Source organism: Neopsephotus bourkii, unplaced genomic scaffold, assembly GCF_033783945.1.
Source record: "Neopsephotus bourkii isolate Nb327-2 ecotype Australia unplaced genomic scaffold, CSIRO-AGI_Nbou_v1 NB_1589, whole genome shotgun sequence".
NCBI lineage: Eukaryota > Metazoa > Chordata > Aves > Psittaciformes > Psittacidae > Neopsephotus > Neopsephotus bourkii.
The window spans coordinates 4878245-4900272 of NW_026902065.1; the positions used below are offsets into that span (position 1 = coordinate 4878245).

General features: G+C 44.6%; 1 protein-coding gene across 4 annotated transcripts in view; it reads left to right on the plus strand.

Moving 5' to 3' along the window:
* Positions 1–21449, plus strand: part of HIPK2 (homeodomain interacting protein kinase 2) — a 138709-nt gene extending 117260 nt beyond the window's left edge. For all 4 annotated transcript variants that reach the window (XM_061371918.1, XM_061371920.1, XM_061371917.1 and 1 more), the window contains exons 13-15: positions 7244–7491; positions 8502–8662; positions 10371–21449. In XM_061371918.1, coding sequence (XP_061227902.1) covers positions 7244–7491; positions 8502–8662; positions 10371–10838 — 877 coding nt within the window. In that variant the 3' untranslated portion in view covers positions 10839–21449. The remainder of the gene's footprint in view (positions 1–7243; positions 7492–8501; positions 8663–10370) is intronic.
* Positions 21450–22028: the final 579 nt, after the last annotated feature.

Genomic DNA, 22028 nt, shown 5'->3' on the forward strand with positions numbered 1-22028 from the left:
AAATCATACAGCACTTGATAGATCTAAGTTAATTGACTGATCCCATCCTATTGATAGCAGTGGTATCTTTGCATTAATTTCACTGGCATTCGATCAGCTCCTGAATTTGCTACAGCATTTCCTTCTTTTATTTCATGTGGGTTAGAAATTTCTCTTTGACCCATGAGACTAAAAATGTTTATTTTATTGATTGCTCAGCACAGAGAGATTAGAGCTACCTGTGGTTGTGAGAAGCAGTAGATCCTTCAACTATGTAAGAGTTCGTAAGTCTCAGTTTAAGAAGGACTGGTAATGCTGATAAAATATGATACTGCTGATGCAGTAAAGGAGCCCTACAGCTTGAATTTACTACAACAGAAAAGCTTCTCTGTAATACCAGAGCAGCAGAGAGAGCTTTTGTTGTACAGGGGATGCAAATTTCTTATTGTCAAAAGAAAAATCTGAATAATTTGGTGTGATATGGGCAGAATTTTCCTCTTGCTGATGAAGAGCTCAGTTGTTCAAGTGGGATGCTTAATGAAATACCAGCTGAGCAAGCAGGCAGGCCAGCACATTGTTCGTTCTTTCTTCTTAAAACCATCTGAAAATGTCAGGCCTCTGTTGGTAAAGGTGCTGGGGAGGTGGCACAAGGTGGGCTCTGAATGACCTGCTGGATAGAGCCTTGTCAAAGGGGGCCATCTACTGGGCCCCAGCTCCAGCTGGGGCAAAATCACCAAGGAGGGATCTCAGGTACAGCTTGGCAGGGACTCCTTCTCTGGAGACATTCAAAACCCGCCTGGACACATTCCTGTGTCAACTTACCTAGGTGTTCCTGCTCTGGCAGGGGTATTGGACTAGATGATCTTTTGAGGTCCCTTCCAATCTCTAGCATGCTGTGTGATACTGTGACTGTCCTCAGAGAAATGGTCAGAGATTTTCAGGAGGCATATTCCTGATTGAAAAAGTCAGTTTGTCAGAACCCAAGGGTATATTTTGCAGGCTACACTGAGATTTTTCTGGCAATATCCCAAAGACAGTGAAATCTGGGGAGGCTTCAAAGCTGCAAAAAGTTTTGACTTCTGTATAACGGGGAGAAATTATTAGGAGATTAAACAATTAAGGGGAAGACTGCTCTTCTCTGATTCAATGGAGGGGGTTGTTTTTTTTCTGTCAAAACGTAAGCAAATACTAGGAAAAAAATTGAAATGCTCAAAATAAGAAAGAAACATTTTTTATGGAATGAAACTGGTTTTGCCTGGGTTTTGATGCCCACAACATTTTACATGAGATATTTTGTCCTATAGAACACTAGAAAAAGAAAAAAAAAAGTATGTAAAAAGCATTATATGAACAGGAAGCAATTTTTTTCACCCTGTTTATTTATCACCTTTGAATTTCTAGACTCTCAGTTCAGCAGCCTTTACAAAGAGACTTTATAGGGCAAAGAGACATTTACTGCAGTGCTGTAAGATAATACTCTGTTACTTGTTCTGGAAAAGAGAATTTAGGTCTAACCGTTACCAGTAAAGCACTGGAGAGTAACAACAGAGAGTAGACTTGATACTTTTCATATAAATCTATTCCTTTTAAGTTTTTTTACTTGCTCTTGCAACAAAGTCAAGCAGACAGACTGACAGACAGCGCAACTGCAGCCACAGCAATCAGAGCACATATTCAGCAAGTGGTTTAAATGTAAATCCTCCCTTGATTAAATATTTCTGAAGCTTAGAAGTGGAGAAAAATAAAGCAGCAACTTGAACACAAAGCAGAGGGGCACAAGTGCACCCTGGAATTGAGGCTTGGAGCTAGGGAGAGCACATGTGGGCCTGCAGGAGAAACGCAGAAGGATGGTGCAGTGAGGTATATTTCCATGACCTGCCAAGGGGCACATCGCAGAGCATCCAGGAGGAAGGGGTGGAAGGAAAGGCAGTGGAGGTGGCTATTGTGACATCCCTAGATGACTTCCTATCCAAGCAATGAGTGTAGCAGCAAAGAAAACGTTACTTCCCTTCTTGAAGCAATACAGTGATGGCCTTCAGGTGGGTGGGTTTGTGGATGCTTCCACCCCAAAGAGACAGGAGGGATCCTCACTTCCCCACTGACTGCTCTGGTATCTTAAATAACACCTTTGCAGCTTGATTTTCTATGGGATCCTTACAGCAATCATTGTCTTCCTGGGCAAGAAAGACTGACCACAGCTCTTGTGCCAACATACAGAGTAACTGCATCATTGGCAATCTTAACTGGCACAAAATTCTTGCAGGGTTTGGTTTTTTTCCCCTTTCTCTTACAATTAAACTATACAGTGTATATTCTATATTAAGCTATACAGCATATGGGTCTCTGTGTGACTGTCACCTTTAGCTTAAAAGGTGCTTAAGCTGGTGCAAGTTTTATTCACCTTGTTCACATCATAGTGCAATGGTGGTGGAGCCTACTTCAGAGGACTTTAATTCCCCTTATGCACAGGAATTGCTGACAAGCACAAACCAGGTGTTTTTGCCAAGTTGCTGGTGTGCAAGTGTGAGGGTCAAAATACCGTTTGTAATTCTCTTTTGACATCTAGCCTATTGTGGCTATGTTACGCTGTGCATAGTAATGCACTGACTCTGCATAGCAATATGTTGACTAACCACAGTCATCTGGTAGGAAGATTGCTGCCTTCCATCTCCAGAAGGCACACCGACATGCAGCTAATACTTAAAATAACAGAGATAGGCAGTAGCCCTCTCAGCAAACCTTCAGCAGCAGGACCTTTACAACCTGCTAAGCAATTCAGTATATATGACTTAAATAGCTACAGCATGTGCTGTGTGGCCTAATAAAATGGCCTCAGTGTAGTACTTGATAATTATTTCTTGCCATCACAAATTCACAAAGAAGGTGAGAGCAGATTAACAGGTCGGGATGGAGGCTGAGATGAAGAGAGAGGGGCATGTTCTCAACACTGAGCTATGCATGGCGTAAGATTTCAACATGAGCGGTTGCAGTTGTAGTTTGAGTTTTTGTTGGCTGGCTCTATACTTTCCTAGAATAGGTGGATTATTCTGAAGCAGCAAACTGAAAAGGTTGCATGTTCTTAAGTTTTCAGGTGCCTGGAACAGAATTTTCGTGATGTGATGTAAAGCTAACATGCCGTGGTGTATATGTGCACCAGTTCAAAGGCCATTGTGCAATGGCTGCTTTCTTCTCTTAGGCTAGAAGGCCCAGACCTTGAGAGGTGAGAGCCTCTGTTGCTGTAGTGTCAGCCACACTGAAAGGTTTGTATTACTTTGGGTGAACCACATGCTGAAGAATTGCCCCACTCGACACCATTTGACTTTTCTGGGATTCTGAGTGCAATTCTTTCCACGCAATGCTATCCATATCAAGCTTTTAGGCTGGGCCTTCAGCAAGGAGAAATAATCTCAGGTTGCATTGTTACAACCCCTGTTGTTCCTGCCCTTGTCCTTGGCTGTTTAAGTGGCTTCAGCATTGTTTTAACACCAAATTGAGCATCTTTTTCCTTAATTTCCTCTCAGTTTTCATTCTCAGCATTCCATTAACACTATCTCAGGTGCCCACCTTAGTTTCTTGCCCATTGCCTGTGCAGAAACAACTTCTCTTACCTCTGTCAGACTTTTCCTTGAGGTCTTTTCTTGCTGTAGGGAATAGGGACCCACATCCAACTCTGCTGTGCCCTCACAAGGGTGGTGTATGTTAGAGACCTGTCTCCAAGACTTGGCATCTGCATGTTCAAAGGCACGGTCATGCTCCGTGTCTGCACAGCTAACAGACATGAATTGTTTTGTGTCCAAGTTTGAGAACAAGCTCTTCAGGACCAGCTGGCAGTGGGCTACCACTCATAAACTAATAGTAAAGTTACAAAGCAATGCATATTTTTCCAGCTGCTGTTCTGACAGGGAGGATGCAGGCCCAGACAGTAAGGGTTAAAAAGCCTTCTCGGCTTGTGGCTTTTCAGTCTGTGTACATGGATTTGATGCCACTTCAGTAATCTTGCCCCCTCCCTCCTCTAGAGAATTCAAATACATGTACCCACATAATGCAGGCAAGCACACAAGCTGACCAGGATCACATGGCAACTCTCAACACTACTAAATCATGTATGCTGCTGCTTCTGTGCTTGCAGGAGGGAAAGCAATTACCAGGCTTGGAGCAAGCTTAATAGGAAAGGGGCAAGACTTTAATAGTATTTTTCCATTTCAGCACAAACAACCCCAAAAGCTGTGGCTGAGTTATAGGAATACAGTAAGCTTGCTGAGTAGTCCAGTGCTGTGTCAACAGGTAAAAGGCTCTCAGTCCTGATAGTTTGTGAGCAGGGAAGGCGGTAGGTCAGCCTGGACCTTACACAGGTAACTCCTGCATTACTGCGAGGTGGGGAGAGTAGCTGAGTCCTCAGAGGGAGATGGAAGGAGGACAGTTGCTGGCTAGCAAGAAGGTTTTAAGAAGGGGGAGTGCTGGCTCTTCTGGGTTGTATTTTCAAAAGCCCCCATTTCAGCTTAGCATCTACCTTTAAGCCAGTGAGTCAACTGATTTTCAGCATGACTTGGACCTTTGATGCTTTTGAAATTCCCACCTTTAATCTCCAGGGCAGGCTGTGGTACAGCAGGTGCCAAGCTCCGGGTGTGTATGAATAGTCCCAGCTGATTTCTCTAGCATCAACCGCAGTTGCTACCTTTCCTAAAGACAAAAATGCAGCTGCTTTCAGTGGGGCTCCTCATGTGCTTGAAACGCTTGAGGCAGCATGCTGAATCGAGAGGCTGATCACTTGGTCCCTAATCCTGCAAACGTTTAACTGTGTGCTTTAGCTCTGTTACTGGATTAGTCCAGCTGACTTTGGCGGATGACATACAGCAGTAGTGCTGAGCATTTGCGTAAGGCCTGGCAGGACCACAGCTCTGGTCCTTTTCAATTTCCCATCCATGAAATGAGTTCAATATCCTGCTACACTGTCTTTCTGTGGAAAGGTTTGGGTTTGGAATAACTTTTTGGTTGTTTAGCCAAACAGATCTACTTGATTTTCTTGTTGTAACCAGCTATAACACTTTGAAGGAGAAGGCTCCTGATGGCCCCTGCTTTGACCAGTCAAACTGGTGAAAAATATGCCCATTTCAAAACAACAAAAAGCACAGATTACACTGAAAAATACCCTTCCAGTTCTACAGCTCAGCCTTCCCATATCAAGTATCAGCCAAGAAGAAGTGTTTCCAGTTCAGCAGCTCAGCCACTTACGTTAGGAAGGGACTGTAAAAGAATAGCTAGACCTTATCAGTTGTCAGAAAACTCTTTAGTGACTTGATTTTTCTTTATAAAGTGTAATAACTGTCAGAGGTAGAGAATATATCTCTCTTCCCAACTGGCAGCCAAGGGTAGCTGCAAAGGGCAAGCAGAATGGATACTCATAAATGTGTGATTACAGGCGTTTCTACTGAAGGAGAGAGGAATATTGATGCAACATTTGTCATTTTTATTGGCTTAATATTCTTCTTTTGTAGCACTGTATCCAAACTGCTGTATCTTTCTTCACATACAGTAGTTGTCCATCTTTCCTTTTTTAATCCGGTGCTCTCCAGCTCGTTGTGGACAGCCAGGATATGAGGGTTTGCTGTCATACACCTTCTCCATAGAAAAGATCCCTGCCCCAGCAAGGGTTGCTTCCACTTTCCAGACTGCTGTGCAGCAACTTCCCCTCCTTGTCTATCATCTGTCCTTTTTCAAGTGTCAACGCTTTAGGATTGCAGGGGCCTCTCAAGACATATTTTTTCACTGTGCATTGAACATGTTCTTGTGTCATCTTTGGGGCACACCAGGATTCTGTGATGATAGCCCAGGTAAAGTCTGTGTGATGGTAACTTGTTTGTGAATGCAGCACCTCAAGGTGTTCTTTAATGGAGGAGATGATAGCTTTTCAATTACAAGTCTTCAGAGTGAGGTGGTTAGGTGCAGTTTGTGAATGTTGATGGAGAAATTTTGGGATGGACAAATTGCAGGGAACCCACCAGTGCTCCTTTAAAGCTGTGAGACCTAAATAAAGCAAACAATGTCCTTGGAAGGAAAACAGTTCTCAGTATCTGCTCTGCCTTTCCCTGGCTTAAGAAGTGATGCTGAGATAGGGAATGAGCGGCTCCATCACAGAATAAGAATTAATCAGCTGTTCCCTTGACTGCACCAGCCAGAGTGAAAGAATGGAAAGGACTTTCCATGGGAAAGGTATCTCTCTCTTTTTAAGGTGCGCACTCAAGAAGTTAAGAGATGGATTCCTTTTTCTTCATAGCATTCCTGTTCCTGTTGGGGCTGTTTCTACAATTAAGCCTAATTACTTAGCTTTTTATGTGCCATCCATTTCTTTTCATCATTTTAAAAACTTCAGTTGCCATAACAACATAATGCAATCAGTGAAACATAGCAGCTATTTTCTGTAGTCAAGGTCTGTGCACTGTCAAGGATGTGAGCCATTTAAGCAAATCTTCACCATCCCCCTTCCTCTCTCCTCTTTCTTGCTCTCTCTTTTTCTCCCTAAACAAGCTCATAACAGGAAGGAGAAACCATCAGGAATAATTAGACACAATAGCAGAGCAAATCCCAATCGTACTCATGCAGTCTAGTCTAATGAACTTCTAATGCTAATCTTAGAAGTGTTGATGTTCCTTTTTAATCACTTTTTTGATGTCATAGATAAAATAGCTGCAGCAGGACCTTGATAATCCACACCAGAGGCAGGAGACCCAGTGTGTATTCAGAGAAAGAAAAGAAAGGAAAAGAAAAAGCATTACATACTTTACTCATTTTTTCATCATTTGTTCCTCAGCTTCATATGCTTATTGCGAGTATGTGCCCATTGTACCATATTGGTAAATAGAACGGAGTGCATTTTGTAGATTCACGGGATTTAAGCATGAAAAGTCATAGCATCTATTATTAAATCATTGCTGGAAGTCTGGGAGAAACCACCACATTTTTCTGTGGGTGGTGAGACTTCCAACAAAGCATAGTATAACTGCTGGGCTGCTACTGCACACGTATATAAAAAGCAGTCTGAAAATATATCTGGCAGTCTGGTTCAGTGCTATTCTAAGCAGCATGAATACAAGATCTATGCACAATGTCTTACTCACTCCTTGACCTCCACAGAGGCTTTCCTGGAATAGCAACGAGTGAGTTCTGAAGACTAGGATTTGGCTTAAGCAGCCACGAGCAGTCTTACAGTGGCTTCCGAGTCAATGGTTGCCCATTCACTCTTCCCACTTGTGTGCTTGTGTTCCAGCACCTTGTCCAAGCAAAGGAAGAATGTCATCAGCTGTGTTACCGTGGATGACTCCCCCTACTCCGATTCCTCCAGCAACAACAGCCCTTACGCCGTGCAGCATCGCACAGGGCAGAATAACGGGAACACCTATGACACCAAAGGGGTTCCAGAGACTCACTGCAGTGGGAACCCCCGAACCATCATCGTGCCACCCCTGAAAACCCAGGCCAGTGAAGTGTTGGTAGAGTGCGATAGCCTGGCACCAGGTAAATTGCACCTCTTCCGTCAAGACAATTAGTAAGAAATAAATGATTTTCCTTGGAAGAATCTCATTGTTCAGTTTCATTTTGTTTGTTTGTTTGTTTGTTTTGTTTTCCAAAGAAACCGTGCTCCTGCCCTTCTCTCAAGTGACACATCTGTTCTTGGGAGCCATATAGCATTATTTAGATGCCCTGGTACACTCAGGAGTCACAGGGGCAAGTGTCAGTCCCGGTTACTTCTGTACAAACCCAAGAACAGAATGCAGCCTTTAGCTCAACATTTGACGTGAAAGGCTCCCAAATGCAAGTGTGAACCTTTGCTGCCTTGCCTTTCCATAGGTTTACTTTAAAATGGGTGAGAGATTGAAAACACGTGTTCGTTTTCATCCAGATTTGTTGATGTTTCTGGGAAGAACATTTCTCAGGATCTTCATTATGGACCAATGAGGTTTGCCTGAGTCTCTGCAATGCTAGATAGTACAAAGTGTTGAAAAGGGGCTTATGGTGGAAGTCTGGCCTGAAGCAATTGGCTTTGAGCTACTTGGCAGTCCTTTCTTTTGACGCACTGCTGGTGAACACAAAGGCTCAGAGGGTGAGCTCCCTGCTAGCTCCTTCTCCCTCTCTTCCTACTCACCATGAAGTCAGCCAAGCCAGGGCTTTTTGTGCTACGCACACTGTACTTTCCTTCCTCTCCTTGGAATTTGTACATCCATTGTACATTTCTGCTGGCAGAAAAGTTTCTCACACTTCCGAAGGACCTGTAAAGCCTTCTCCAGGCCCTGTTGGGGTCCAAATATCAGGTCTGCTTGTCTGCCTCTAGGATAACAGGCTGGCCATGTATATGAACCGCTGCTGAGGTATTCTGTTAATTAAGAGAAACCATTTTCTTACCCAGCTTCTGTTGTATGTCTCCTTCCAAAAGCCACTCTGGAGGAGAGATTCAGTGAGGAAAAAGGTAGGGTGAGCAATTAAAGAATGTGATGTAAGCTACAAATGTGTTTCCTTTCCTGGCACAGTCACCACCAGTCACCACTCATCCTCCTACAAGTCCAAGTCCTCCAGCACCGTGACCTCCACCAGCGGTCACTCTTCAGGGAGCTCGTCTGGAGCCGTTGCCTATAGGCAGCAGCGACCAGGAGCACATTTCCAGCAGCAGCAGCCTCTTAATCTAAGTCAGGTAAGTCAGCCGAGACTGATTTTGGTGGTGCGTCATCCAGCCATTACCTACTGCTCCTCCAGCATGGGCTGTCCCATTCCAGTCTCATGGTAGTTGGGCCCCATCTCAAGTTTGATTGACTTGTTTCAGCTTCACTGCAGGCCTTGATCTTCCAGCTCCGGCAGCAGAGGTAGTGCATGTCCCACCCCTGAGTACTTCCACCATGTGTTTTGAAGTCAGATGATCTAACAGAGTGAGTTCTAATACTGTAAGAGAGAAGGTGCAGTAGCTCAGACACAAAGGATGAAGTGGGACTGTGTAGGAAGGACTGAATTCTCCTTAGCTATAGGTAACTGAGGGGGCAGTATCTTCCAAGGGAAAGGAGTGCATCAGTCCAGCTGCAGGGTTGGGAGAGGAGAAGTCCCCATCAGGTGGGACAAGGCAAAGCAGAGTCCCTGTGCATATACATGACCTCATGTGTTGAGTTTCACCCATCCCACAGTAAACCTGGGCTGAATGTGGGGCAGGTCCCATTAGTTGGCAGCATGCTGTTCTCAAGGTGTTTCATAGACTGTGATCAAAACACCCAGGGAGCTTCAGTAAATAATGCTGTATTCAGGTACTGCACCTGGGGCATCTCTCTTCCCTGAGGTGAGGTAATGGGAGTTGGGAAGTTTTGGCACAGTTACTAGTGTTTGAAGAGGAGGAAGTCTGGAGAGCTCAGGGGACAGTGCTGGCTTGTATCCAGAGCTGGGTATAAGCAGAACTGGGTTGGTTTTTTTTAATAATAACTGGGGGGAGAAGAATGCTTCCCCCCCCCCAATATAGTTGAAATGTTAAAATTTAAACAAACTTGAAATAAAAGTGAGTGAAAATGGAGGAAGTGGGCAAGATGCAGTTTCCAAGAGTGGGGGAAGAGTGTGGCTGCCGCATTTCGGACCACAATGACAGTGCAGGGTTTGCTTACAAAGAGGATGAGAGGGCTTGAAAGAATAGAATTAAATAACAGGGAACATTGCCCTTCTTGCCTTCTAATTCCTACTTTATTGGTTATTTAATACTCTGACTACAAATGACTGAGAAAACTCCTTGACATTATTGTGCAATGCAAAAACAAAACCCAACTTAGGAAATCCCTGAAAAAGTACGTTGCTGCTGTCCTACTGCAAGAAGTTGCCTGTGCTCAAGTCATTATGGCTGATTACGTGAAGGCTGCAGGATCTGATCGATCTGAGGGTTTTGTCTTTAAAGTAGTTATTTTTACTAACTGAGGAAATGGTAACTGCAAAGACCTAAAATGAGCAAAAACAATTTGCCTCTTCCAGGCATGGCTAGGCAGCTTCATCCCCCTGAGCTATTAGCACACGTTTCTTCAGCAGAGAGTCACTAACAAAAGCCATGTGCGTGTGACTGGACTTGTGGAAGATGTTCTTAGGAGCTGGGTGTCCAAGGTTGGGTCTTTGTTGTAGCTGTGGCTCAAACTGGGGGACTCCGTTGTCCTTTTGGGGGCCATTTAGGTGAATGTACGAAACCACAAGGACTTCCTAGGCTCGGGAGGGACCCTTTGCTGTCACCCATTTCCAAGGGCAGACTGTGGTGATGCTGAGGGTGTCAGGAGAAGCACAGGGGACTTCCCTGGGGTCACAGGGAAGCTCCCAGGCACCACTGAGGTGGTAAAGAGCTGTCTCCTGTGTTGTAACCACTTATCACTGTTGCTGTCTTTATCCAGGCCCAGCAGCACATCACGACCGATCGCACAGGGAGTCACCGGAGACAGCAAGCCTACATCACTCCAACAATAGCTCAGGCCCCGTATTCTTTCCCGCACAACAGTCCCAGCCACGGTACAGTCCATCCTCACCTGGCCGCGGCTGCCGCTGCTCACCTGCCCACCCAGCCCCACCTCTACACATACACGGCCCCCGCCGCCCTGGGCTCCACGGGCACCGTCGCGCACTTGGTGGCCTCACAAGGGTCTGCGCGGCACGCCGTGCAGCACACCACCTACCCCGCCAGCATCGTCCACCAGGTCCCAGTCAGCATGGGCCCGCGGGTGCTGCCCTCACCCACCATCCACCCGAGCCAGTACCAGGCTCAGTTTGCCCATCAGACCTATATCAGTGCTTCTCCAGCCTCCACAGTCTACACTGGATACCCACTGAGCCCCACCAAGGTCAACCAGTACCCTTACATCTAAACACTGGAATAAGGAGTGAGAGACGCACCCATCCCTGGGGAAGTGAGGCGGCTGCTTTTGTACTGAAGAACAGGACAAACTTAACAATACAATGGGAGGCTCGCGTGAAACTTGAATGAAGGAGACTTTAAGGAAGAAGTGAAAAAGAGGAAAGAAAGGGGAGAACCAATTCTACACTTTTTATTTAAAAAAAAAAAAAAAAGAAAATGGAAAAAAAAAAGAACAGAAAAAAAATATAAAACAAACCACAAAAACCAACCATTCTGCACCAAACTAGAGAGAGAAAGAGAGAAGCAGAAGGACCCTCCCGCGGGTCCTGTCTTTTGGAGAACTTCACCAACAGACTTTTAAAGGTTATTTTCATCCAATAGTGAGCTACATTTAGAAATTTGTTGTCCAGACCACCTACAATGAAATCCATTAGGTTTTTAATCCAGTAGGTATATGGATTGGGGATTTATCCAGCATTTCAGAGAGTTTATACCCCATCTTTGCAGTGCTCTTTGTATCTCAAAGCATACATAAATTTGGGGTTTTTTTCCTTGAAAACAGAAAGTGGGTTAGGGAGGCTGAGGGAGGAGAAAGAAGGGTTGTCCCAGTGCCGTAAATTTGGATCTAGCGCTGCAACTTTTAAACAGACCGGGGCAAAAGAGGCCGTGCAGCACTGGTTGAGAGCAGAAGCAATGGGGATGTTTCTCCCTTTCCTTGAACACACTGGATAAATCCCTGAGAAATGCTGTTCTTAAAAGAGATCTCTAATAATGTATGTTGGATTTCAGTTGTGTTTCATTTTGTTTTATTTGGAATTCTTCCTTTTCAGTCCCTAGCCGTTTTAGTATAGGAGGAGACATTTTAGCTATTCCCCCTGCCCCGGTAGAATGTAGCACTATACAGGTCATAAGTCCTTTTTACTCTTTTTGTGTTGAACTTCAATGATACCAATAGACTATTCCTCAATGTGATTGCACAAAGAAAAGTGATATAACATAGGCATGTAACAAATGTGATTGTCCAGGTATGTACGTGTGTGTGTGTGCGTGTGCGTGCAGATGCTGCCTTCTCTCTGTGGTGTGTTCCTCGGCACAGCCATTACAACTGTCACAGTCTTAGTTTTACATCATTCCCTCGTAGTGCCTTACCGAACTACAGACGCGGTTTAAGGGTTTACTTCCACTGGTACTCCTAGGAACTGACTGAGGCTAGTCGGAATTTACTCTCAGCTCTTCTTTGCTTTTCTTATTTTGGGTTGTTATTGCTGATTTTCTTCTTCTTCTGGTAGTGGTGGTGGTGGTGGTGGGTTTTCTTCTCCCACGTCATCAATCTTGGCTCATTTGCTGAGGTGCTGGGGAGGCTCATTGGGGTTAGAAGTGCATACAGCTGGGTGTTTGGTTGAGCACTGGATCGGCTGGAAGTGACTGAGTCGGTTGTGAGACCGAGGGTGACTCCCAGAGGGTCTGGGGATTCGTTTTTGGACTGGTCTGGTTTTGTCCTGTGGAAATAGCAGGTTTTCTCCCCAGAAACTGAATTCACCTTCTGCTGTTTGCCAACATTCTCAGTGGAGTTGTTGGGTTGTCCCAGTGGTGTGTCTGAAATGGGAACAAAACTTCAGCCCATGAAAGGGGGAAAAACAAGTTATTGCCAGCATCTCTCACTACGTCTGTCGATGGGAGGGGGTCAGGAAAGGACTGGAGCCCCAAAAGTAAACATGAGAAAATCCAGCTGAGAGTGTCAAACTCAGGTTTCTTAAGTAAAAAGAATATTGTAATACATCGGGCCTTACCCACTGTAACGTAGCTGTGGCACTGCACACTTCCCGTCCTGCCTTCTCACATACTGCCCAACACATTGTCTGTGGCAGCAGAGTGACCCTGGAACCAGAGACCACAGTAGTCCTATGGGTCCTCCATGCCTAGAACACTGTATGGTCATCTTGTTTTCCAACCATGTCTAAAGAGAGCCTTTCCCACAGTTGGGTTCAGTGCAGAGGGTAGTTTTGTTGGTGCATCAGTACTTGGAAGTGTCTCTGGAGTACCCATGCCTGTGGATGGCCTGGGGAGGAAGGAGAGAAGAGAGTCTGATAGAAGGTTTCCGTGAAGGCTGAAGTCTATGTGGCTGCTCGGTTCCACTCTACATTTCCCTTTAACTAGAGCATGGAGTATTCAGGTGTTTCAGAAGATGCCGGAAACCAGCAAGTTCCTCAGCCCAGTGGCGAGGGCTGGGTTCCCTGGGTGGCGGTGGGGAAGGGGGCTTTCTCAGGTGGGAAAAGCTGGCAGAAAGGCAAGTGTATTGTCTTGTGGTAAGTGCTTGGCTGGTCTGGAAGAAGAAGGGATCGTGCTATGTACAGGCTGTTCAACAAGGCTACTGTCTTCTGGCAAACCACCAAATACCCTCCCTGGTTGCCAGCTCTGGTTCCTGGGCTACCCTTGCACTGTTTTCTTCTCCTGCCTCTCCTTCTCTCTAGATCAGTATAGTGTAGATGAGGATGCAATCTCTCAGCAGCCTTTGCACCTTAACCCCCTCTTCCTATGGAAAGATAACACATCCCCTTTCATCTGAGGCAGGACAATAAAGCCCTGCTCTCTCTGTTGCATTCCTCTTCTCTTCCACCAGTTCGGGAGCGAGAGCGTCATGCTGCTTGTGTCATGAAAAGGAAAGATGTGATTTTATTGTATGGTTATTATGATTATTATTTTATTATTATTATATTTTGGGTTTTAATTGCACACACATTCCTTAGTCTTTGTGGTTTAGGTTTTTTCTCTTTTAGTACTGTTGTTACTGTTATTAATTTTATTTCTCTTCATCAGCGGCATCGGAAGGGTTGCTGCGTTGTGAAAACTGCAGGAGGAAGGGGAAACAACACTGTCCCAGGGATGAGAACTCTGCCACTTAACTTAGGGGAAGTAGGGTGGTTACAGCCTTGAGGGACAGGAGTTATCCTTCAGGTCACATCTGTATTTTGAGAATAAGTCCAGAAACATGCATTCATTAGGCCAGAACCAAACAGCAGCTAATGTAATGATCTGTCCGGAGAGCTGGATCAAAGGCACGTAACAACCTTGGTTCCCTAGGATCTAGCCCCCTATCACTTTGTCAGTGGGATATTTGTACAAGATCAAGACCAATTTGTGCTCTAGGCCATGATCACTGGGCCTTTTCAATAAATCCAAGGCTATGCTACACACATAAGGGTTTGGTTTTCCCAAAGAAGAAAGCAGATAAATGGCTCTCCAGAAACAGGGCTATCAGAGGAGCCATGACAGAAGTGGTTCCCAGTCCCATCACTGGATAAAGGACACTGGTGCCCATGGATGGCATTACCTGGGTAAAGCATGGCCACAGACAAGGCAGGGTTCCTCACCTGCTCTTCCACTCTCACTGCAGCTGTTCACAGGGCCAGGATGCTTAATTTGCTTTTAGGGGGTTGTTGAGGTCTTTTCTGATGTAGATTTTCCTTTCTTTTATAATTATTTGTAGTGGAGTTTATGAAGATATTCTGGTTTCTAGAGCTTAGATGTTCATGTTTTCATTTGCATCGCCTGCTCTGTTAGAATGGGGGGAAGCAGTGACTCAGTTTAAATTCCATTAAAAAATAGGGTAGAACTTCAGCAGAGACTTAAAGTTAATCATGCACTTGAGTGCTTTGCGAAAGAACAGACTTAAACCCTTCAAGTTAATTACTTGTTTATGCGCTCCTCTGGCCTAGGACCAGTGAAGCATGGAAGGTTGCAATCTCAATCACAGTAATGTTTTACTTGTATTAATTGCATTTTCCCGCCATACCCATCTGACCTGCTGTCCCATGAGTGCTCAAATCTGATTTTTGGGGTGCGTTTGGCAGTGAAGCTGTTACAACAGTGCAGGCTGGCAGTGAGAAGGCGCATGGTGTGTATTGGAGGGGCCCTCTTTCCCACTGGGAGGAGCTCAGTTTCTCATCCTGGAGTTGCTGATCTTTCAGCTGTAGGTGGTCAGATGATGATGATGGGCCACAGCGATTGCAGGGGATGCACAGCACAGCCACTGAATCACTTTGGTGGTGTGACACCACGCGAGAGCTGTGTTTTCTGGTGGGTACGGGGAGCTGAGCAGCACCTCCTCCCTCACACCTGCCTGAAGGCATAGTATGGAAAAGGTGGTGTGATTAGTCACAGGGGAAACATGGTGAGGTCAGCAGAGGAATCAAAAGCTTTGCTTGCTGGTGCCACCTACGTAATAACAACCAGATTGTGCTCAAAATGAGATTGGCGGGTTGGGTTGGTGTTCTTTGTGTGCATGGGGTAACCAGCATGGGAACTTGAGAGGGGAGGTAAACATTTAGATACTGGAAGTTCTGTGGGCAGCTTAGGGTTGGCACAGTGAAAAGGCTATCCCTTTCCTCATTATCTCATCTTGCGTTCTTCTGCTGGAAGCAGAATGAAGCACGGATGTTGCCTCTCCTTGGAGGTGTATGTTCAAAGTCCTGCTGTGAAACCAGATTGGAGGAGGGAGGGGAGAGAGCCACTAACATGAGCAGAACGGAAAACCTGAAGGGCACTTTCTTACTACAGATTGGGCCAAATCCAATCGTTTGAGAGAGCAAATGCAATTGCATCTTCTTCAGGAGAGCTGTACCTGCTTGCACCCAGCAAATTGGGCCTTGGCAGATCTCTTTCTCTCTCTCTCTCTCACTTTCTCCAGTAGTTTTGTCGTAATACGCAAAACATTCCAAGAAAGGGACACTTCTGTTTGTGACATTTTTCCATGTTTATACTCTGAAGGGATGATGTCTTGTAGTTTGGGTTGAAGGCAATTCCATTAGCAAACTTAACGGGCAATAAACCTGTTTTTTTTCTTTAACCAAAGATACTGAGAGAGAGAAAAAGAGACCCACAAACACTTCAGAAATGAAATGAAAATCATGACCACCAGGCAATGGGGATACACTGTGGAACTCCATCTTTCCTTTCTCTTCTTTTTCTTAATAATTTTGAGTAGCTAGCTTGACAAGCAGAGAAATTCACACTAAATATTGCTGCTATCCTAAATGTTAGGGGGATGTCGAAAACTTTATTCTTCTCTCATTATTGTTCACATTGATTAAAGTGTTTCAGTGGCAACAATGCGGTGTGGAAATGGTGAGCTGCATAGTGAGGATAAGCCTCTGGATGCTTTGCGTACTTCTGTAGTGTTTCCTTTCCTGGATTTAAGATGCTGGTTTTGTTCTGTGGGTTGGACCCAAACAGTGCTGCCATGGCTGGGCCAGGCACAGCTGGGCAAGGATGTTGGACTTGGGTGTGTGTTCTTCCATGGCTTGGCAATCAGCCCATCAGAGATCTCCAGTGCTATTTGTGGAACAAGTCCTTGATACCTGTACACAAAGTCTGTAGGAATAGTCTTTGTTGAGGGTAGGCAATGTGGAAGGGAAATATGTGGAAAGGAAATTACTTCCCCCTTCCTGCTGACAGTTGTCCCTGCTGTGGGAGCTTCAAAGCAGTTGATCTGTGGTCCAGGGCACTCATCCATGTCACCCCCCATCCCTATGTCTTGCCAGTGCTCCTGTGAGGAGGAGTCCCACAGCTTACTTTTTGTGGCCCACTTCTGTGCCTACAAATCACTCTGCTCCCTCCATACATGGGAAGGAAAAGATGGATCTGCACTGCTGGGGTTTCCCCACTGCTGTACTCCAACAAAGCTGCCTCTCACGACAGTGACAGTTTCACCCTGGGCTGCTGACGTTGAGCAAGGTACACTGTTGCATAGCGGTGCTTGAAGCCATGATGGCAGCAGATGGCTGTGTGCAGGCTCCTTGCTGGAATAATGCATTGGACAGAAGGTGCTGGCCAGTCCAGGCTGGTCCCCATCCCCATTGTCCCTCCTTCCCTCCACCTGGGAGCACTACCTACAAGAGACACTGTGATGCCACTGCACTCATCACCCACCGCAGGCACGCAGTGAGACCCACCACAGGGGCAGCCCCTCAAAGGAAGCACTGGCAGCATGCAAAGGAGCTCTGCTAACCCAGGGCTCAGTGCTGAAGGTGTCTTTTTCCCCCTGTGACAAATGGCATTGCTGGGAGTGACCCAGAAGTAGTAGTTACCTGTGGGGAGCTGCTGGTGCAGGTGTGAGAAGCGGACTGGAGGTGACCCGTGCTGTGCTCTGTGCATGTCAAATGTGTTCAGTTGGAGGACATGGTTTAGAGCATTTGTGTGTGTCAAGAGTGAAATTTGAATGGCAGATTGGCTTGGTTCGTCAGAAGTCTTAGGAAGAGTACTAGGAGGATTTGTGTTCAGCATTTATGGTTTGGAACTCCTGTTTCTCATTTACGGGTTAGCTTTGTCCTTCCAGTTTTAGCAGTGCTGCTATAACAGACTATTCATGTGTGTTTGAAGATAAAGTTTTTGTTTTTAATCTTTTGCTTATCATAGTTAAGCTAAGAAAGGCAATACTAAAGGTATATTTTTTTCCAAAAATGATATTTTTTACTGCACTGATAAATATTGTGACATCTCTGTTCTTAACTCTTTCGCTGTGAGGGGAACTGTGTGCAGATTCACACAAACCTTGTAAATACTTGCGTGTACTTCTGACAGCCAGGGATTATTTTTTTTCCCCTTCCTTTCTTTCCTTTCCCTCTTGTCCTTTCTTTCCTTTCTTTCCTTTCTTTCCTTTCTTAACTTTCTTTCTTTCTCTTCTTCCTCTTTTTCCTCTTCTTCTTTCTCTTTTTTTCAAACAAGGTTTCCTCTTTGAAACAGAAAGCAATGGAGCAACAATGCTCAGAGCAAAAGCAAAGCTTATCCCACTTTCAGAACATAACCAAGGAGTTTTTGCAGTGCTGGCATAGAGTTAATATTTAATGCTGATGCATTTTGATTTTATTACTGTTTTTTCCAGCAAACTGTTTGGAAAGGAATAAAACAGATAGGAAAGCTTCAGTATGGGATTCTGATCAGAAACGATACCCATCTATTTTATGGCACCTCTGGTTTTCCTTTTGTTTCCTTTTCCTTTAAAAAGAAATTAAAACTGGCTTGTTGCAGGCTTGCTGGCCTGAGCTCTAGGCTGGTTGGCGGCTGTCCCAGGGTTGCCTGGTGCTCCGGGACCACCGACTCCTTTGGAAGCAAACCCACTGATCAGGGTTCTGGATTCTGATTGCTCCAAAAGGTACCCCCCAGCACTGCGGGATACCTTCGTTTTTTTAAAGAGAAGGATTTAAATACACTTATATTACGCAAACTGTGACCTAATGGCAATAATTACCTCAAATGTGGGCATTCATCCTGGTTTTAGCCTTTTTGAAAACATGTAGCCAGCTTGAACTTTGATTCAAAGACTCTGAACTCCATAGGGGCGGAATAGCGATAAATGCCCACCCTGGTCATTGTTGCTTGAGTGAATTCTGAAGACAGTGAATCTTTAAAAAGAAAATAAAAAAAAAAGAAATTAAACCAAGGAATAGATTACTCTTTTATGTATTTTAATCAATTGTGATGTTAAAATGCACATGTAAGTATATATGTTTATAGCTACTGTAAAATGCTTTGGCCTTCTAGAAGATATTTAATGAGTCACATTTTAAACCAATATGAACTGAATAATAGACTGTGGCTACTTAAACAGTTTTCTGGCTACATTTTATAGTTATTACAGTGTTTTATAGTTTACATTTAAACTGGTACTTTTTAAGGGAAATCTTGTGTTTATAAGTGACACCGTCAAAAACTCAATACAGCTGCCTCTTTTTAATTTTGCCCGTTAAAAATGGAAAAGTCCAAGTGTGTCTTTAATATGTATATTCTGTTTCGAGATATAACATAGTGTTGGAAAGTCAGTCCAGAGATCAAGTATAATCCACTGTATTTCCAAAGTCTGGTCGAAAAAACACTCCACCACTTTGAAGATTTAGTCCAACAGATAAGCTACTTGTTTGTTCGCTTGTTTTAATAATGTGGTTTATCAGGCTCCTTGGATTGAAGCAGGGAGCATGATGCTAAAGTCACTGTTCTATGTAGGATCCTCATCTGGATGAAGATACCCGCATCAGGAGAATGAAGGATATTCAAAGGAAGGATTATGTTGTACTGTTGATAAATCATTAGCCAAACTATTAATTCCTGAGTTAGTGAATGCCTGTTTTTATTTGGGGGGGTCAGGGTGTTGTGTGTGCGTGTCTGTGTGCATGTGTGTGACAGCCACTCGGAGGCAATAATGCTGTAATTCGGCTTTCATGTGTTCACCCCTTCCTTACAAGCAATGCTTACCACCACAGACATGTTTTGAACCAGTAAACGAAACACAAAGCTCACTGACCATCTCCTTGTCAACTCTGTTTTCTCAGCCCATGCCAGTTCCCGTCAGTGCTGTTACCCTGTACTTTGCATTTTGATATATCACATTCCTTCCTCCCCAGTCTCACTTAGCTGTCTAGTTTTGTCTGTTGTGTTCTTTCATTTGGGTAACCAGTGAACATGGTCTAAATGTCTGCTAGGCAAAATGGTACTCTGAGGCCATGGAAGTACAGGAATTGGCATTTAAAATATGTATATGAATACCTCTGAAGAACCGAGCTTCAGTTGTGGAGCTCACGTACTCCTGGGAGGGCTCCTTTCGTGTTTCCATCACGCCTGACAGGGCTGCATCAGCCAGTCTAGAGCAGAGGTAGTGAAAAGGGATGATGGGTGATGCTTCGCAGTTGGGCGCCTGTGCTGCTCCCAGTACAATCAGCAGCGGTGGGGCTGGGGGAGTGCATCCTGCCTCCTCCTCCTCTCAGCACCATTCCGGAGCTGCCATGCCCATCCCATTACCAAAGCGATAACGTATCACACGGCAAGCCAGGACTGTCAGCAGGGATTGGGTCAGATGGAAAACGTCCACCCTTCATCACCATGCACTGCCACCGAACCCACAGGCTTCACTGCCCCCAGTGCCTGCCTGGCCTTCTGTTCTCATGGGGGGAGTCAGGCCCGCAGATACCAGCACACTCACCTGAAGGAGCCACAGAGCCTTGTTGAATACCTTGGCTTGGAGTTTGTTAGGCAAGAAGGGGTTTCTGGCACTGGCAGCACGCATCCTGCAGGGTCTGGATGGTTACATACAGCACCTCTGCCCTCAGCAAGGAAATAAAGAGCTTCTGCAATGCTTCCACCTCACGTGGTTACGTACAACACTTCTGGCTTTTCTCCCCCGCAACCCTTATGTGTTTGATTCTTTATTTTCTTTTATTTGTTGTTTTGTTTTTTTTTGCTCTGTATTCTTCTCAAGGCAAAACTTCCACAGATTTTCCAGGGCACAACCATTTCAGGTGTAAAAAAAGGATCTCCTCATCCCATGTTTCACCAACAGAGCAATCGAGGCATTTTGGGTACCAGATTCTACTTGGGCAGAACCAGAATGTAGCCTGTATCTTTCATACCAAATCAAATTTCTGAAAGGAGAGGAAGTGTCGTTAATAGCTTTATTAAAGGAGTGTGTGTGAGAGAGAGAGGGAGTAAGAGAGGAAGCAAGAAAGAGAGAAGAAAGAGGGGCATCTCGGAAGGTGGAGAGTCTAGACTTTGGGTAGATCAAACGAACCAACGGGTGAAACAGTTGTGAGCTGTAAAACCCTTGTAAAGCCAGGAGAGGGGAAACGGAGGCAATGATTGATGCCTTTCGACTGCCCACGAGCCCAGCGTACTCTGGATGGAAAGTGGAAGTTAATCTACACTGCACCAAAACTACTAAGGGGAAGTTGGGGGAGGGCTGTGAAAAGCTGCCACAATCACAAGGGAGAAGATGCCCCTGCCCCAGCTCTGGACCTCAAGCGGTTCTTTCTCTACAGCATCATCTCAGCCCAGTAACCCCACGAAAGCCCTGAGCCGTTGTGTTCCTTCACTGTACGGTTTCTGTAATAAGAGTGTTAATCCATGTTAATCTTTGTGGAACTTATTGTGTGCAACAGTATTTTCTTGTGTACGGCTTCTTTCCTGCGTGAATTGTCCCTTTCTCTTTTGGGTTTGTTTTGGGGTTGTTTTTTTTTCCTTCCTTTTTTTTCCTGTATTTTTTCTTTTTCTTTTCGGTAATACGTCTTTCTTCTTTTAAGAGAAGAAAACAAAAACAAACTGATGTGTTGTAGACCTATATGTAACCTATTCCTTAGTCTCATATTATAGGTATGTTATAAGAATGGATATTTTACTTGGCTTTAGAATGTTTTACAAGAAAACTAATTCTTAACCAATCAAGTTCTTGCTACTAAAAAAAAGAAAAGAAATGCTTGTGTTTTTCATCATGACGTTGTGTGCTTCTAATTAATAATCATTTTCGTTGTAGAAAAATGGAGTGAATTTATATTAGTCTTGGAAACTAATAATAGCATTGTAAATTTATGAGATGATTTTAACAGAAAATACATTATAGAAGAATATAGTTATTTTAATTGTAATATTACTAACTGTAGGGTGAGAAAGGAGGTCCCGTTGTGGTGAACTATGTTATAGCTTGTTATTCACGGTTTCTTTTTGATCATTTTTTCGGTCTCTGAGGTGAAACGAGTTATTAATCAGAATTTGTCAACTCACATATGCATATTGTATATGTGTAGAAATGTAATCACACTTTGTCTTGGAATTACATTAAACTGTTTTAAGTCACTGCAAAGTTTGTGTGCCTGTGTGTCTTCTCGGTAGCTGAAGTTTGGTCTGAGCATCTGGTTAGTTTTCAGTTAGTCTTATTTAATCTCCTCAGTCTATTGGAAAGCAGCAGTAACACTGTCATTAATAATAGATGGTTTCCCTTTAAGTGTTTAGGTTTGTGAGTTGTATTTCTTTCCCAGGGTAGAAAACCTTCTGTGTTCAGATGTCCAGTTCTGGGTTTCACTGAAGCACAGGAGGCTGCTCAGAGCTGCTGTGTTCAGCTCCTTTGAGAGCTCCCTGCTATGCCCTGCTGTGCTGACTTCAAGTGTGGGGATCAGCTGCGAATACCAGCCTGGTTTTCCTTTTCTTTATGTCTAAGCCCTCATTTCATTTGCTCCCTTTCCTTTCTTCCTTTAATACATGTTAAGATGCTTTAAATCACCACCTGTTCCCAGTAACAGAACTTGCCCTTTGGGCTGTGTCTGATTTTCACCATGAGGTTTGCTCGGGAGCAGACAGGAGGAGTGTCTGCAAAGGGTCCCTTATAATACCATGGAGGAGGTACATGGCTCCTCAACTCCTCTCAATGGCAGGAGGGAAAGAC